Genomic DNA, 16674 nt, shown 5'->3' on the forward strand with positions numbered 1-16674 from the left:
AGTGAAGGCAGAGTCAAGGTCAGAGTTCAGTGTTTCAGTCCAATTTGGGAGGCATGGGCAATCATTCAAATAGGATAAGGAAAATGATAACTTATTCTGTACCAGGCATCATGCTAAAAGGCTTTGTGTACAGCATCTCATTTAATTCTTACAACAGTTCTATGAATTGGGTATCCTTAGCCCTAAACCAAGTGGCCAAATAACCTGTATGAGGCTGGTAAGCAGTAGAATGCAATTTTAAGCTTAGTTTGGACTTGACTCTGAAGCACGTATGCTCATTAAGCACTGTGCAATACTGCAAGGTTCAAAGTCTCAGCGGGCAGCTGAGATCACCTCAGTTCAAGTCAGGTGGGTGTGGGAGTGGTAAGTACAGGTGGAAGCAGAGTCCAAGAGTACAGACATGAATCCAAGTTTGTGGTTTAAGTTGGGCGTGAAGAAATAGGACTGGATTGGAGTTTGAACCAGGAGACCAGGAGCAGCATCTCAGATCTGGCACCAGCATCCCCGCTTACCCAACTGCAGCAGCACTAAGACTTAGCCAAGGTGGTACAGATACAAAGTGGTAATTAAGTGCTCTGCTTAGCTAGGTTTGTAACACCATCACTGAGTTATACCAGTGCACCCAGGATAGATGGCAAATCCAGTAGGCTTTCATTGTTAGACCTCTGCATGGTAACTGAAGCAGTTCTCTAATGTGGATGGTCAAACACCCCTCCCTTCTGTAAGATACTTGTTACATACCAAACGTTAGAAGAGCTCACAAAGATCCTTCTCTTTCCATGGCTTATTTTAGGAGACTGCCCTAGGCAGTATGAGGAAAGAGCTTGGTGAGTTCAAACTGCTGTTTCCAAGGTAAACAACTCCCGGGTTCCAATACTTTTGCCTTTTTTTAAACCTCTCAACTAGTAAGGGTGCACTGAACATACAACTTCTCTCATTTGGCTCATAAGGCAGATTAACGTACCTAGTCCAATATAAGTATTATATAAATATTAGTGAAATCTATAAGCAGCATACCCTGGTAAGGGCTAGTCATTGTGCTATCATGAGTTAGAATTCAAGATGCTGTCCTGTTCAGAAGTTGTTCCACGTAGACTATGTTGTCAGGCTCAACTAACATGCATCTTCTATTAATAGTTAACAAGGAATTTAAGCTCACTGAGATTAAGTAACACCCAAGAGACAGAGAGTGAGTCGATGGTGAAACTGAGTCCAGAACTCAGCTTTCCCAAGTCCCAGTTCAGTCCTTTCCTTTCAACTCAGAAGGTGCTAGACCTGAATGATGAGCAGTCCTCACGCGAGCAGGCATAGGGTAAAACCACATTGGCTAAAGTTGCATGCACAACAGACCTACTTGGGGGAGAGCCTCTGTTAGTTTCAAATTCAACAGTAGTAAGCAGGAACTGAAAAGTCTGAGATTAGGTGAGTGGTTCAGACGATCGGCCTACGTGATGACCAGCCCACTAATTAAATGTGCTCTATATAAAGCACATCTGATTGAAAGCAGTACTTTCAAAGAAAATGATTTTGTAAGGAGCAATATTTTGCAGTAGGATTTTAACCTAGAAGCGAAGGTGATACTATAGTGGGTTTTATTCTGAAAATACTATTTGATTCATGGTGTTCTACTTTTACTCCTTAGATATGGGCCCCAGTGCAAATTATATAATTTGCTCAGTCTTTACGATTTAAACTCCCTGTTCCCCAAGCTATGGTGACTGGAGCAGTAGGAAATAACAAGGCAATCTCATCATTGACATGGCTACATAAGGATCCCTAAGGTGTAGTCATGATTTTCTGTCATGCAGTTGTTTAGAATTAGAAATTCTGATTCCCACTGTAGTTAAAGTAAACTGAACATAGCAAGTCTGGACTAATTGAATGGAAAAGACTTGGTTTCTTTGGAAGGATGTGGATGAACAGGAACTCTTATACATTGCTGGCAGGAGTGTGAATCAGTGTAACCACTTTTGGATACCAATATAGCATCTCATTGATTTGAAGATATGTGTTCTCTATGACTTAGCAATTCTACTTCTAGATATATGCCCTAAAGATACTCTTACACATGTTCACAGGAATCCTCACTGCAAAGATGTTTGTAGGAGCAAAATTTGAAAATGTCATTTTAAAAATGGATATTTCATCATAGCAATTAAAATGAAATTAAAGCTACATGTATCAACATAGTTTAGTTTCAGAGACATATTGAGGGGAAAAATGCAAGTTGCAGCAGATAAGAACAATATGCTCTGAGATTTGATTTGATTTTTTGAGATGGGTTCTTGTTCTGTTGCTCAGGCTGGAGTGCAGTGGTACGCTCATAGCTCACTGCAACCTGGAATTCCTGGTCTTAAGCTATCCTCTCACCTCAGCTTCTTGAGTAGCTGGGACTCCAGGCATGTGCTACCATGTCTGGCTAATTTTTTACCTTTGTAGAGATGGGGTGTCGCCGTGTTACTCAGGGCGGTCTCAAAATCCTGGCCTTAACTGATCCTCCCACTTCAGCCCCCCAGAGTGCTAGGATTACAAGCATGAGCCACTGTGCCCAGCTGAGATTTTTAAAACATATAAAATGATGTTTACAAGATCATATATAGTAAAAGTATATCTAAAGGGAGTCCTTCAAGTTGAAATGAAAGGACACTAGATAGCAACATGAAAGTATACAAAAATATAAATCTCTCTAGTGAATATATAGGCAAATATAGAATCCTGTTAATACTATAATAGCGTAATCGCTTTTAAAGCAGGTATAGAATTTAAAAGATAAAAGTATTAAAAACTTCACAACTGTTAATGTATATATATGTATAAATACATTATACATAAATACATACATATGTATATATACGTATAAATACATTATACATAAATACATACATAATGTATAAATACAAAATATCAAAAGATGTAATCTGTAACATTGATAATATCTGTGGTCCCCAACCCCAGGCTGCGTGTCACTGCCTGAGCTCTGCCGCTCAGCCCATGGAAAAATTGTCTTCCATGAAACTTAGGAACCAAGCCGCATGGCAGGAGGTGAGCAGCGGGCAGGTGAGCAAAGCTTCATCTGTATTTACAGCCGCTTGCATCCCTGAGCTCCACCCCCCCCATCCCCCAAGTCCATGGAAAAATTGTCTTCCATGAAACCAGTCCCTGGTGCCAAAAAGGTTGGGGACCACTGATAATATAAGGAGGGGATGTGAAGGAGTGGAGTTTTTGTATGCAATCAAAGGTTAGTTGCTGTCAGGTTAAAATAGATTATATTTTATGTAATCTTCATAGTAACCACAAAAAAATACCTATAGAATATGGCCAAAAGAAGATGAGAAGGGAATCAAAGCACATCTCTCTCTCTCTCTCTCTCTCTCTCAACAAAAGACAAAGGAAGGCAGCAAAAGAGGAAAAGTGGAACAAAATAACTACAAGAGACATAGAAAACAATTAACAAAATGGCAATGGTCAGCTCTTCTCTATCAGTATTTTTTCTAAATGAAAATGGATTAAAATTCCCAAAAGACATAAAATGGCTGAATGGATTTTTATTTTTATTTTTTTATTATTTTTTTTTTTTTTTGAGACAGAGTCTCACTCTGTTGCCCAGGCTAGAGTGAGTGCCGTGGCGTCAGCCTAGCTCACAGCAACCTCAAACTCCTGAGCTCAAGCGATCCTCCTGTCTCAGCCTCCCGAGTAGCTGGGACTACAGGCATGCACCACCATGCCCGGCTAATTTTTTCTATATATATTTTTAGCTGTCCATATAATTTCTTTCTATTTTTAGTAGAGATGGGGTCTCGCTCTTGCTCAGGCTGGTCTCGAACTCCTGAGCTGAAACGATCCGCCCACCTCGGCCTCCCAGAGTGCTAGGATTACAGGCGTGAGCCACCGCGCCCGGCCTGAATGGATTTTTAAAAATCCAATTGCAGTCGTATGAGGCTTAATGACAAGGATATATTCTGAGAAATGCATCAGTAGGCAATTTTTGTCTTTGTGTGACTAATATAGTGTACTTACATTATCCTAGATGGTATAGCCTGCTGCACACCTAGGCTATATGGTATAGCCTATTGCTCCTGGGCTACAAACCTGCATATCATGTTACTGTATTGAATACTATATGCAATTGTAACACAATAGTATTTGTGTATCTAAACACAGAAAATGTACAGTAGGTTGGTGCATCTCTGGGAGGCTCAGGTAGGAGGATTGCTTGAGGTCAGGAGTTGAAGATCAGCCTGAGTAAGAGCAAGACCCTGTCTCTCCCAACAATAAATTAGCCAGGTGTGGTAGCATGTGGCCATAGTCCCAGCTACTTGGGAGGCTGAGGCAGAAGGATCGCTCCGGCCAAGGCGTTTGGGTTTGTAGTGAGCTATCATGAGGCCACTGCACTCTAGCCTGGGCGACAGAGCAAGACCCTGTCTCGGGGCCAGAGGGAAGTAAAGATACAGTATTATAATCTTGTGGGGCCACCATCAAATATACAGTCCTTCATTGACCAAGAAGGCATTATGTGGCACTTGACTGTATATGCTGTCTGTAACATATTCATTTTAGATAAAAGGACATACACAGGCTGAAAGTGAAAGGATGGAAACAGATAGTCCATGCAAATGATAATGAAAAGAGAGCAGAAGTGGCCATCTTTATATCTGAAAAAATAGACTTTAAGTAAAAAACTATCATGAGACAAAGGACAGTTTATAACGGAACAGAGAACGTAGAACTAAACCCTCATGTACATGATCAAATGATCTTTGACACACGTGCCAAGGCTTCACAATGGGGAAAAAGGTAGTATCCTCAACAAAATGGTGTTGGGAAAATTGGGTATCTACTTGCAAAAGAAGGAAGCTGGACCCTTACCTTACAGTTACCTTACACTATACCCAAAAATTAACTCAAAATGGACTAAAGATCTAAACATAAGCCCTGAAACTATAGGACTTCTAGAAGAAAACAGGGGAAAAGCTTCATGACGTTGGATTTGGCAATGATTTCTTAGATATATGACACCAAAAGCACAGGCAACAAAAGCAAAAAATAAAAATTAAATGAGACTACATAAAACTTAAAAACATCTGTGTAGCAAAGGAAACAGTGAAACAAAGTGAAAAGATGACCTATGAGTGGGAGAAAATATTTGCAAACCATGTATCTGATAAGGGGTTAATATCCAGACTATATAAAGCACTGCTGCAACTCAACAACAAAAACACAATTAAAAAATGGGCAAAGGACTTGAGAAGACATTTCTCCAAAGAAGATACACAAATGGCCAAGAAGCATATCAGAAGATGTTCAACATTGTTAATCATTAGGGAAATGCAAATCAAAACCACTAAATATCACTTCACACCCTTTAGGATGGCCACTATCCCAAAATCAGAAAATAAGTGTTGGCAAAGATGTAGAATTGGAACTCTTGTGCACTGTTGATGAGAATGCAAAATGCTGTATGTAGCTGCTATGGAAAACAATATGGTGGTCCCTCAAAAGATTAAAAATAGAACTATCATATGATCCAACAATCCCAATTCTGGGTATAGATCCAAAATAACTGAAAACAGGATCTTGAAGAGATATTCACATCCCCATGTTTGTTGTGACATTATTCACAATAGCCAAGAGGTTGAAGCACCCTAAACATCCATCAACAGATGAATGGGAGCTGGGCACGGTGGCTCATGCCTGTAATCCTAGCACTCTGGGAGGCCTAGCCAGGAGGATTGCTTGAGCTCAGGAGTTCGAGACCAGCCTGAGCAAGAGCGAGACCCTGTCTCTACTAAAAATAGAAAAATTAGCCCAGCACAGTGGCACGCACCTATAGTCCCAGCTACTCGGGAGGCTGAGGCAGGAGGATAGCTTGAATCCAGGACTTAGAGGATAAAGACAATATAGTATATACATAAAAAGGAATATTATCCAAACTTAAATGGAAATTCTGTCATATGCTTTAACATAGATGAACCTTGAGGATATTATGCTAAGTGAAATTAGCCAGTCACGAAAACACAAATGCTGCCTGATTCTACATTTATGAGATATCTAAAATAATCAAACTCTTCAAATAAATGGTAGGTGTCAGGCTCTAGGGGAAAGGGGAGTTGTTCAATAGACATAGTTTCAGTTTTGCAAGATGAAGCTCTGGAGATTGGCTGTATAATATGAATATAGTCAACACTGCTGTGCACTTAAATGGTTTAAGATGGTTTTGACCACAATCTAGATGCAACGTTGGTGTTGGCAGTTCATTGCCAATAAATAGAGCTAATGTCCTCTGCCTGTTGTCAGTCTCACATTCTAATCTCAAGTCATGTTTCTAAAACCCTAAACACTAACATTTCTTTAAAAGGTATATTATCTTCATTACCCTATGAAGAAAACATTTTGATTGCAAGAGGGGGACTGGACTATAAATGGTACATACAGCTTTTGTTGGAAATTGTGCAACTTAATACCCAGCCTGGGTCACCCTGAAGCAGGAATATTTTGTCTCAAGAGTTTCAAAGTTACTCACATTCTATCTTCTTTCTTTGATGGCTTTAAAAAAGTCAGAACATAGTCAACAGCAGTCAGACCATTAAGTATGTAGCCAAAAAAACTGTCAAAGTGACAGTAATGAATGTAGATTAAGTCCAGGAGTAAGTTTCCCAGTAAGCAAACAGGTTCTAGACCTCCCTCAGGTGCAACGGCATTTTTTATTCAAAGCTAATTATGATTCTGAGGATGAATTTAGATTAGCAAAAAGCATCATGAGATTCATTTGCCTTCTGTGTCTGACACTCTTGCAATACTCAAAGCCTCTGCATTCTGCACTCTGCCCAGTTCTGACAAGTGGCCCGTTTTTTCCAATCTCTCCTCTCTCCACAAATTCTCTCATGACTGGACTTCAGAGCTTGCCTCTTTGAGTATGTTTAAATTCGTAATACATGACAGTATTCATCCAGAAAATATCTTTTCTAAAAAACTTTGAATCCAGATGAAATCAATGGGAAATCAGTCATCGGGAAGGAAGGCCAGATACTATTAATAATAGAATTGATGTACAAAACAAGGATGAAAGAACAGAAAAGTGAAGTTAAAGAATGGTCTGATATTCGGATAGGTGAATAAGGTAAGTTCTTGAGCAAACAAAAAGTGTATTATAAGAATAAATACATTTAAAAGTTTCTCTGCATAGTTCAAAGCTTTCACATACATTTTATGTAATCATTTTGTAATGTGTAAAACATTCCATTTTAATGTATGAAGGTTTATGTCAGAAGATTTTTGTGTGGAGACATAGCCACAATTCAAAGATGGTGATAAAGTGGAACTAAAGATTCTGGTAGTAATTTTCATTACCCAAAGAATGAAACAGGAGCCATATGTGCTGGCCATGTTTTATTTTTTTTTTCTTCGAACAGGATAAACCAAAGATACAGACATATTCAATAAAATAAAATAGATGAAACAAATTCTAAGAGACTGTGATGCCACATGCTACATTTAACCTAATTTTATTCATGCTTGCCTTGGGATGGGGAATAGATCATTCAGTAAAAACATACAGTAAAAACAAAATGTCTTATCATGTACAACTTTTAAACTACAATAATGATGTACCTTAATTACTTCCATGCACACAAGTCTAACAGTTTTTTTTTTTTTAAAAATAAACACAATTAAGACTTCTAGGAGCATTTTATAATAAAGTAATTCCTAATTTTTCTTTGTAGATAGATCAAGCACCTCCAAAATACAAATTCCTATACACAGTGAGCACTTAAAATGAACACGTATGTAAATTAAGTACGTGGACAGCCTTAGGATAAGCTGACATATATTCAGCTAGGTAGGCAACAAACCATAGTGCCAAATGGAAAAAGTGTATTTGCAAATAAATTTTAAAAACTAAGTTAACTTTTAAATACAGAAAATATACTGATTTGCTAAAATAAATAAGATGTGATGTATTAACACTTCACTATAAAGAATGCATACCAGAACATTTATAAATGGTGAATGAGTCTTAAGAATAGTTTACTACAATAAACGCTGGCTAAATAGAAGTGCATATTGTGAAGCACTATGGGTGGTATATGTTTTGCCACATACTTTTGTTACCTTGAGGTAGATAACACATGTGTACCAAATTCGGCATTCATTTTTCAGTTGCTGGTATCATGTGTTTTAAGAAATGTGTACAGTATGAAAAACTTGAAAATACTCATGAATGAAAAATGTTTTAGGAAAAAAATAGATATTTTCATGCAATTATGTACAGTCTCACTGTGTAAATTTCAAGGCAAGATTAGTTTCCTGTAAAACAGATCATTGTTCTATGAGAGAATGTTTTTACTTGTCTTAGTGCATTTCTTTTGTCTCCTCCTGCATTGCATTATTTTGTTCTTTATTTTTGTGTGCAAACGACATGCCAGTTAAAATGAAAACTATCTCACATGTAGGAAAAAAAGGTCTGGATTTTAAAAACCGAGAACTGATAAAATTCTTACTAAATGACACCATCTGATTCAAGTAAAAAAATGACTTTACACACTAGTAATAAAAAAAGACAAAACATTTCATGAATACAAAGAGAAATGTCTGCTGAGTGTTTTAGTTCAGATGTTTCAGAATGCTGCTGTATGTTTTATGAGGAATTTGAGGGGAAGATTTCATGGCAGAAGGTGTTAATGTGGCCTGTATGGACTTAAGTGGTGATCCAACTGGACTGTGAAACTGTGGGATGCCTATGGATTCGAGCTGCTTGTTAAAGAGGAACTCCCCACTGTTGTTTAGAAATCCTTCCTCATTTCCTCTCTCTCCAAGCTTCCCATCCTCTACTGGCTCAGTTTCTAACATTTCAGTATCTTCTTTCCTGCTAAAGAACTTGTCCAGGTAACTGGTGTAAGTGTTTTCCTTCTCAACTTGTTCATCCTTCCTTACCTCACAGCAAAACTGATCGATAAGAAAACAGTCCTCCCCACCACTCACAAACTGGCTATCCCAAGAAGACTGGTACAAGGCTTCTAACTGAGCCAGATTTGCCATACCTTTTTCCTCTTTTTCTCGGCTTACTGACTTTGATATCAGACTTTTCAATTCTAGTTGGGACACTGAGCTATTCAAGTCATTTAATTTATCAACAACATCAGTAGGCTCATGTTGTGAACTAAGTTGAATAGTTCCTGCGATAAAGGAATCAAAATCAAATCCCTGATTCTTTTCCCTTTCTTTTTCAGCCAGTTGCTGTGATGCTTCCTCTAGAGCTATCTGGGCTTTAACCAATCCATTCCTTTCACATTTTGACTTGCCTTTCTTATCAGATTTTTCTTTACTTTGTTCTTTCCAATTGGAAAGATCTATAATAAGCTTGGGTTCATAGTAATGGTTAACTTCGCTCTCTCTCCAAACTAAGTTATCTAAATATGATGATGACCTCGTTTTGTAGTTACAAGTATGGCTACACTCCAGATCACAATATTTGTTTTCGTGATGATCTGGGTACTGCCAGCAAGGCTCAGTAGAGTAATTGGTATCAAAAGCAGGATCCTCCAGATACTTTTCTCGATCTCCATCCAAATATTTTCGAGGATCAACTTGTACTTCTTCTTCATCAGTGACATCAGACAGAGCTCTTGGGTCAAGCTGAACTTCATCAATATCAAAGTTGTTATGTATAGGCCAATCATGCTCTGAAAATTGACAATCATGGTACCTAAAAAAAAAAAAATTAACGCATTAGTGTTACTTCATGTCATTTTCAAATTTTTATGTTACAGTACTGTGCTAGGTCTACGAGGGGATAACAGAGTAAGCCTTGAGCCTTGCCTGCCCAACTGAAACTTATGAACTATGTACTTGATAACTAATGGATTATGTAATTTCATGAGAAACTGAGTCCTCCACTCTTAAATAAGACCAATTATTTCTCATTTATTTCCACTTTATTTTTCATCTACCACAAACAACTGATAAATATCTGGGTGCCTGGTGTTTCACACACAGACAAAAAATTTATGGCCACAAAATACAGATCTCGATCAGGTACCTTACACATTTTCACCAAATTAGAAGAAATAAGAATAAGAAGTGCTACTGAATGGAGTATCCTCTTACTAATCTATCATAGCAAGGTGACTATACCATGTCCAAGTAGAGACAGATTGAGAGAGATACGAAAATTGCCGGGGGAGAGGGGAACAGAAAAGAGGTTAGATGACTTAACTACATGTAATAGAAAATGTTTAGGTTGGAAGATGTTTGGGTATGTGTGAAAATAACTATATAGGGGGTAGACAATGGAGGAAAAAGTGGTTAGCTGATGTGTATAAATATATACATATCTCTTACTAACATTTTTTTAAATACAGAAATCGTGAACAGTATCATTAATGGCTCCCAAACCTATTAATAGTTATACATCAAAATCACCTGAAGACTTTAAATGTTGATTCATTATTATACGCTATCATCCTACTTTGAAGCAGAAATTCCAAAAAAGCTGAGGAAGAAATTCTTTCATTTTAGTGTATAATGTTATTCATATTTTAACGTTTCATGTTTATACTAGAAAAGTCTTTTACTGAACCTATGTTAAGCATTCCAAAATTAATTTTATGTGATTAGGAAACAGATTCAGATATTGCAAATACTACGAGTCAAAAATAATTTCCATCCTAAGACATAACTGATACAGTGGAGATATGTTATTGGATAAAATTGAGTCTTGTCCAACATCTTAAATGTTACATGGTTCATATTTCCAACCTTCAAATTTAAGGACCTTATAATTTTATTAACTAAATATGCCTTAATAACTTCAGATGTTTCAAGGCAGCATTTAACTTGTTCTGTATCTCCTAACCAGTAACTATTTTAGTAAATATTTAAATTACATGAAGGCTAAAGACAGTAATAGTTTCTTTGGGTTTCTATGACTTGTGCATTGTCTTATCATATATAATATTAAAATAAAATTCATTGCATTATGGTTCACTGAAAATTCAATAAATGTTATTTTTCTAATTTAGGATCAATTCACCTTTCCCAGTTATAAATGTGACTGTGGGTTTCATCCATAAGTAAAATATCATCAACTTCATCTTCAATATGAAAAGGATGACTTGAAATTGGTTCATCCATTGGAAAAGAATATATGCTCATGTAAGGATGGGAGAGTGCTTCTTCTGCCGTCAACCGATCCATGGGGCTAAATGTCAAAATTTGTTCCAGGAAATCCAGTGCTGCAGAGGAAAGGAGAAGTTTTTCAGAGAAGAAAAACTGGTGAGCCAAGTGATTACCTTGCCACTTCATGTTAAACAACAGGAAGACAGCATCTTAATTGTACTAAGAGAGTCCACTAACTCGTAGTTTTTACTTTCCCTTTGTAATTAAAAGGTAAGTTAAGTTTTGTCACAAATTAATTTACCTGATTTACAGAGCAGGCAGAAAAAACATTTCTTCAGTTAACATAGTAAACAGAGCAAGAGAGCAATGGAATGCAATTGTGAAAACAGACTGAAAGACTAGGTAGGAATGTGAAACTATTGAAAAAGAAATCTGCTGAAATTAAATACAGCAGCTTCCTTTGCACTTAGGCATTTATAGGAATTAAAAGTATATTTGAAGGGAAAAAAACACCATGATTTTGCCATTCAGTGCCTATTTTCAAAATACTTGCTACTTTAAAACACTCTGATATATACTAACTTAAATCACATAATGATCAGAGCGGGTGATATAAATAATGGATGTATAAAGTTTAGAAAACTATTCCCATCTTTTTTGATAAGAGAATGATTTAATTATGACCTTCATGTATCTTAAAGGACAATTTTTAAGAATTATATTGTATTTTATCTTTTAAGAAATATTTGCATGTCTAATGTACTTCCTTAGGAAAATGTTACCTTTTACAGGTGACTACTACAAAAGTTAAAAACTTCTATATCTAATTTATACTAATAAATCCTAAAGACATGTCACTCCATTTTGAGACATGAAAGTAATTGCTTTAGTGGTCAAGAAGTTTTAATTCTTTCCAAGCTCCTACTTTCAAGCTTGTACAACCTTACATTTAGGATCTAATACTCTTAGTACATCATCACACACACTGTATTTGCTTGAGTTTTGCTCTTTGCTCTATTTCTTCCTTGCCCTTAAGATCTTTCCTTCCTCCCCAATTTTCCTTCACATTTAAATCACATTCATATTCATATAACGCTCATAGAACTCCACTCCAGCTTAGTGACAGCTAATAACTCAACATGCTTACCTATAGCAGGTAATCAGAGGCATAAGCTAGAAGAGTAAAAAGGGTTCATTAGAGCCCAGAGAGAGAGGCACACTTTCTGAAATCTGGAAAATCATGCAGAGGGACAGTCTAAGTGCCAGGAGCCCCAAAAAAGTTTGAGAGTTGAAGTGTCTAAAGGTTACTGGGGAGAAAGCCCCATATCTAAGGATAAAAAGCTAAAGCTTTCCTACACACACAGGCATTAACATGATGGTTACAATACCTTCTCGACTAATTCCTGGAAGCAGCTGAGTTAAAGGTTTGTGTGGCTCAGTCATGTCATTTCTAATGTAAACTGGAATTACACTGAGAAGCTCCTGACGATCTTCCTCATGTACAACAGGTATAGATTCTAAAATCAGCTGCATCTGTTCAAGTTCATGTGCACCTGAGGGTTAAAAAAACACCAAATACAACATAAACACATTCCTCAATGTTTACTTATTTGGCAATAAACATACAAAAATAAACATAGTGACCAATGGGAGTAAAATAGTTTCAACTGAATCATCAGCAGGTTTTCACCAATCTACTTAAAAGCGTATCTATTTCAATTTCTACTCACTGACATATTTAGTTTTAGCTGCTTTGTTTCCATAGGGAACTGACTCTTGAAGTTTGGCCTCATACTAAGGTTATCACAGAGTAGTAAAAAAAAGCAATGAACTGTGATTCAAAAGGTCTAGATTCTAGTCCTAGCTATAATTAACTGGCTATAACTTTGGAGACAATGCTTACCATCACTAGGACTAGATTTGTAAAACAAGTTTTATAGTTACGTGTTAGGGCTCAGTTAGCATTTCAAAGAAAGGGGGAAATTTTATGCTAAACCTGTAGTTTAAAAAACCATCTCACTGGCCTTTTTGCTAATTTCTAGAAATTCATTCAACAAATTTTTGAGTGCCTCTGAATGAGCAGGAATACAGAACAGACCAAGTCCCTGCCTTTATGGAGCTTACAATCCTGTGGACAAAGGCGGATAATTCTGTAAACATATAGTACATCTAACAGTGATAAATGCTATGAGGAAAAACAGAGTAAGCTAAGGTGGATAGACAACACTGTCGGGAGGAGTGGGTTGCTAATTTATAAAGAATGACCAAAGAAAACCTCACTAACAAGCTTATGAATGTTTGGAATACACCAAACATTCATACGGGAGAAAGGAGTTCTAGGAAAATGGGAAAAGGCCCAAAGGAGAGAGTGGGTGTGGTGCGTCCAAGAAACAGCAATTAGAGGAGTAGCCGGCATGTAGCAGGAGATGAAGTCAAAGTGGTACCAGAATATAAGGGCTCACTTTACCCTGAGGTTTGATGGGAAGCCATTACACAGTTTGAGCAGAGATATGACATGATCTGACCAGTGTTTTAACAGGACTCCTCTGGCTGCTATATGGTAACTAACCTACAGAGAGCAAATACTGAACCAGGAAAGCCAGTTAGAAGGTCCTGCATTAGAACAGAAGACATAAAATGGCTGACTGGACTGGTGGAAGAGGGTAGTAACAGAGATAATAACAAGCAGTTAGAAGGAAGAGCCCACTTATAACAGAAGTGAAAGATGACAAGATTTTTGCCCGAGCAACTGAAAAATGGAGGTGCAGGTTTAAGATGAGGAAGACAGAAAGTATGAGGGAGAAATATCAGGGGCTCAGTTCTGAATAGGTATAAGACATCCAAGTGGAGATACTACGAGTTGAGATCAGACATGGACGGTATTTAAAGGAATGAAAAAGAATGAGATTGCCCAGGGAGTAAGTGAAGCTAAAAAAGAGTCCAAGGACCAAATGACAAAGGAGTAAAGGGAAGAAATGGCAAAGATGGCTGAAAAAAGGGCCACTGAAGAAAGAGAAGAATTCAAGACAGTGGTATACAGAAAGAAGGGAGGGAAAGATAACAAATGGGGATGGCTCAAAATGAGGACTTAGAATTGATCAGGGAGTCAGCACTATGAAGATCACTGGTGATCTTGACAAGAGCAGTTTTGGTAAAGGACAAAGCCTGACTGGAGACAATGGAAGCAGAAGCATTAAGAACAGCAAGAATGCACACATCTTTTGAGAAGCTCAACTTTCAGAGTGCAGGAATATGTGCGGCAGTCGAAAGGATGTGGAGTCCAGGGAGATTTTTATTTTGTAAGATTGGAAACATTATGTCAATGTTTGAATACTGATAAAAATGATCTATTAACAGTAGAAGGGATAAAATGAAGATACAAGAGAAAAAAGTGCTAGAGCAAAGGTCTAGAGTAGGAAAGACAGGAAAACATCTGCTACCCAAGTGGAAGGGTTGACCTGGGCTAGGAGCACCGCAGAGTGACAATATGGATGCACAACAGAAAATAAGACTAGGCCACTTCCTATAGATTAAAAATATACCAGTTTCCAATGACTGCTTAGTCCTTGCCTTTTGTTCCTCTGTTCATTTACAACTTATACCTAATAATCACTTAGCTCTCCCTTCATGCTGCTTTTATTGAATGGTTCACCAACACACCAATAAGGCACCTAGTAACAAGAAAGGAACAACCACCTAGATCTTTCAAATCATTTCACAAATAATTCCTATTAATTAAATGTTTATATGGGTTTAAGATCAAAACTATGCTACTTAGATTTTTTAAAAATCTTATTATACCCAATGTCTCAATGTGCCATATGAACATTTTAAAATACATTAAGTACCTTTGTATAATCAATGCAGCAGCAGGTACTGACCCCATTTCTATGATTTGGAGCATGACCTAATGATTTTAAATTATGTAGACTAAAATTTTTGCTTTTCTGATTTAGTATTGTGGTACTTTAAAATATGTCCACAAATTCTTTGATACTCCTCCTTTCAAAGGGTAGAATCCAACTGCCCTCCCCTTGAACGTGGAGTGTACTTTAGTCACTTCTAACACTATAAAATAAAGCTGAAGTGATAGTGTGTAACTTCTCAGACTAGGTCACGAAAAGATATTTTGCATTTATAATCAACTGATTTTTGATATAGATGTCAAGATAATTCAATGAGGAAAGAATCTTTTCAACAAATGATGCTGGACAACTGGATAGTCACAATGCAAAATAATGAAGTTGGACCCCTATCTCCTATCATACACAAAAATTAACACAAAATGATCTAAATGTAAAAGTTAATACTATTACTATAAAACTCTTACAAGATAACACAGGAATAAATATCCACGACCTTACATTAGACAATGGTTTCTAGATATGAGACCAAAAGCAAAAGTGACAAAAGAAAAAAGATAAATTAGACTTCATCGGAATTAAAATCTTTTCCAAAAGACATCAAGAAAGGAAAAGACAATTGCAGGATAGGAGACAATTCATGTAAATCATGTCTTGATAAGTGATTTGTATTTAGAATTATATAAAGAACTCTTAAAGCTTAATAGAAAGACAACCCAAATAAAAATTGGGCAAAGGCTCTGGATAGACATTCTCCAAAGATATAAAAGGCCAAAAAGCACATGAAAAGATGCTCAACATCATTAGTTACTAGGGAAATGCTAATCAACAAAATGAGATATACTACTTCATACCCACTAGGATGGCGATACTCAGGCATGTCAAATAAGTGTTGGTGAGAATGTGGAGAAATTGGAACCCTCATACGTTGCTGGTGGGAACGTAAAATGGTGCAGCTGCTTTGGAAAACTGTTCTTCAAAAAGTTAAACATCGTTACCATATGACCCAGCAATTCTACTTCTACATATATATACCCAAGAAAACTGGAAACGTGTTCATCCAAAAACTTGTACACAAAATATTCATAAATGGCATCATTCGTAACAGTCAAAAAGTAGAAACCCAAATGTATGCCACAGTATGGATGAACCCCCAAATACTGCTATGTGAAAGAAGTCTGTCACAAAGGCCAAAAGTTGTATGATTCTATTTACATGAGATGTTCAGAATAGGCAAACCCACAGAGACAGAAAGTAGATTAGTGGTTGCTAGGGGAAGGGGGAAATGGGAAATGACTGCTAATAGTTATAGGGATCTTTTAAGAGGAAAAAAAACTAGATTGAGGTAATGGTTAAACAACCCTGTAAATATACCAAAAAATACTGAACTATACACTTTAAATGGATGAATTGTAATGGTATGTGAATTATATTCGCTTTCTCTCCTTGCTCTCTTTTGGATCTTTCTTTTGCCCTTTCTAGAGAAAGCCAGCTGCCATATTGTGAAGACACTCAAGCAATCCTATGGAGAAGCCCACATGGTGAGGAACTGAGGCCTCTTAGTAACTAAGTGCTGTAAGTAAGCTATCTAGAAGTGGATCCTCCTGCCCCAGTTAAGCCTTCAGGTGACTACAACCCTCATCAACATCCTGACTCAGAAAAACTGAGCTAGAACCACCCAGCTAAGCCACTTCCA

At 37.1% G+C, this 16674-nt stretch overlaps 1 protein-coding gene across 3 annotated transcripts in view; it reads right to left on the reverse strand.

Annotated features, from left to right (window-relative positions):
* Window positions 1–7001: 7001 nt before the first annotated feature.
* Window positions 7002–16674, reverse strand: part of MAPK6 (mitogen-activated protein kinase 6) — a 30393-nt gene continuing 20720 nt past the window's right edge. For 2 of the 3 annotated variants that reach the window (XM_069459761.1, XM_069459766.1), the window contains exons 4-6: window positions 12504–12668; window positions 11030–11231; window positions 7406–9703 (exon numbers count right to left, since the gene is read on the reverse strand). In XM_069459761.1, coding sequence (XP_069315862.1) covers window positions 8602–9703; window positions 11030–11231; window positions 12504–12668 — 1469 coding nt within the window. In that variant the 3' untranslated portion in view covers window positions 7406–8601. Of the gene's footprint in view, window positions 9704–11029; window positions 11232–12503; window positions 12669–16674 lie in introns of all 3 variants that reach the window. The other variant, XM_069459756.1, reaches the window with a different exon arrangement.

Source organism: Eulemur rufifrons, chromosome 2 (genome assembly GCF_041146395.1).
Source record: "Eulemur rufifrons isolate Redbay chromosome 2, OSU_ERuf_1, whole genome shotgun sequence".
Taxonomy (NCBI): domain Eukaryota; kingdom Metazoa; phylum Chordata; class Mammalia; order Primates; family Lemuridae; genus Eulemur; species Eulemur rufifrons.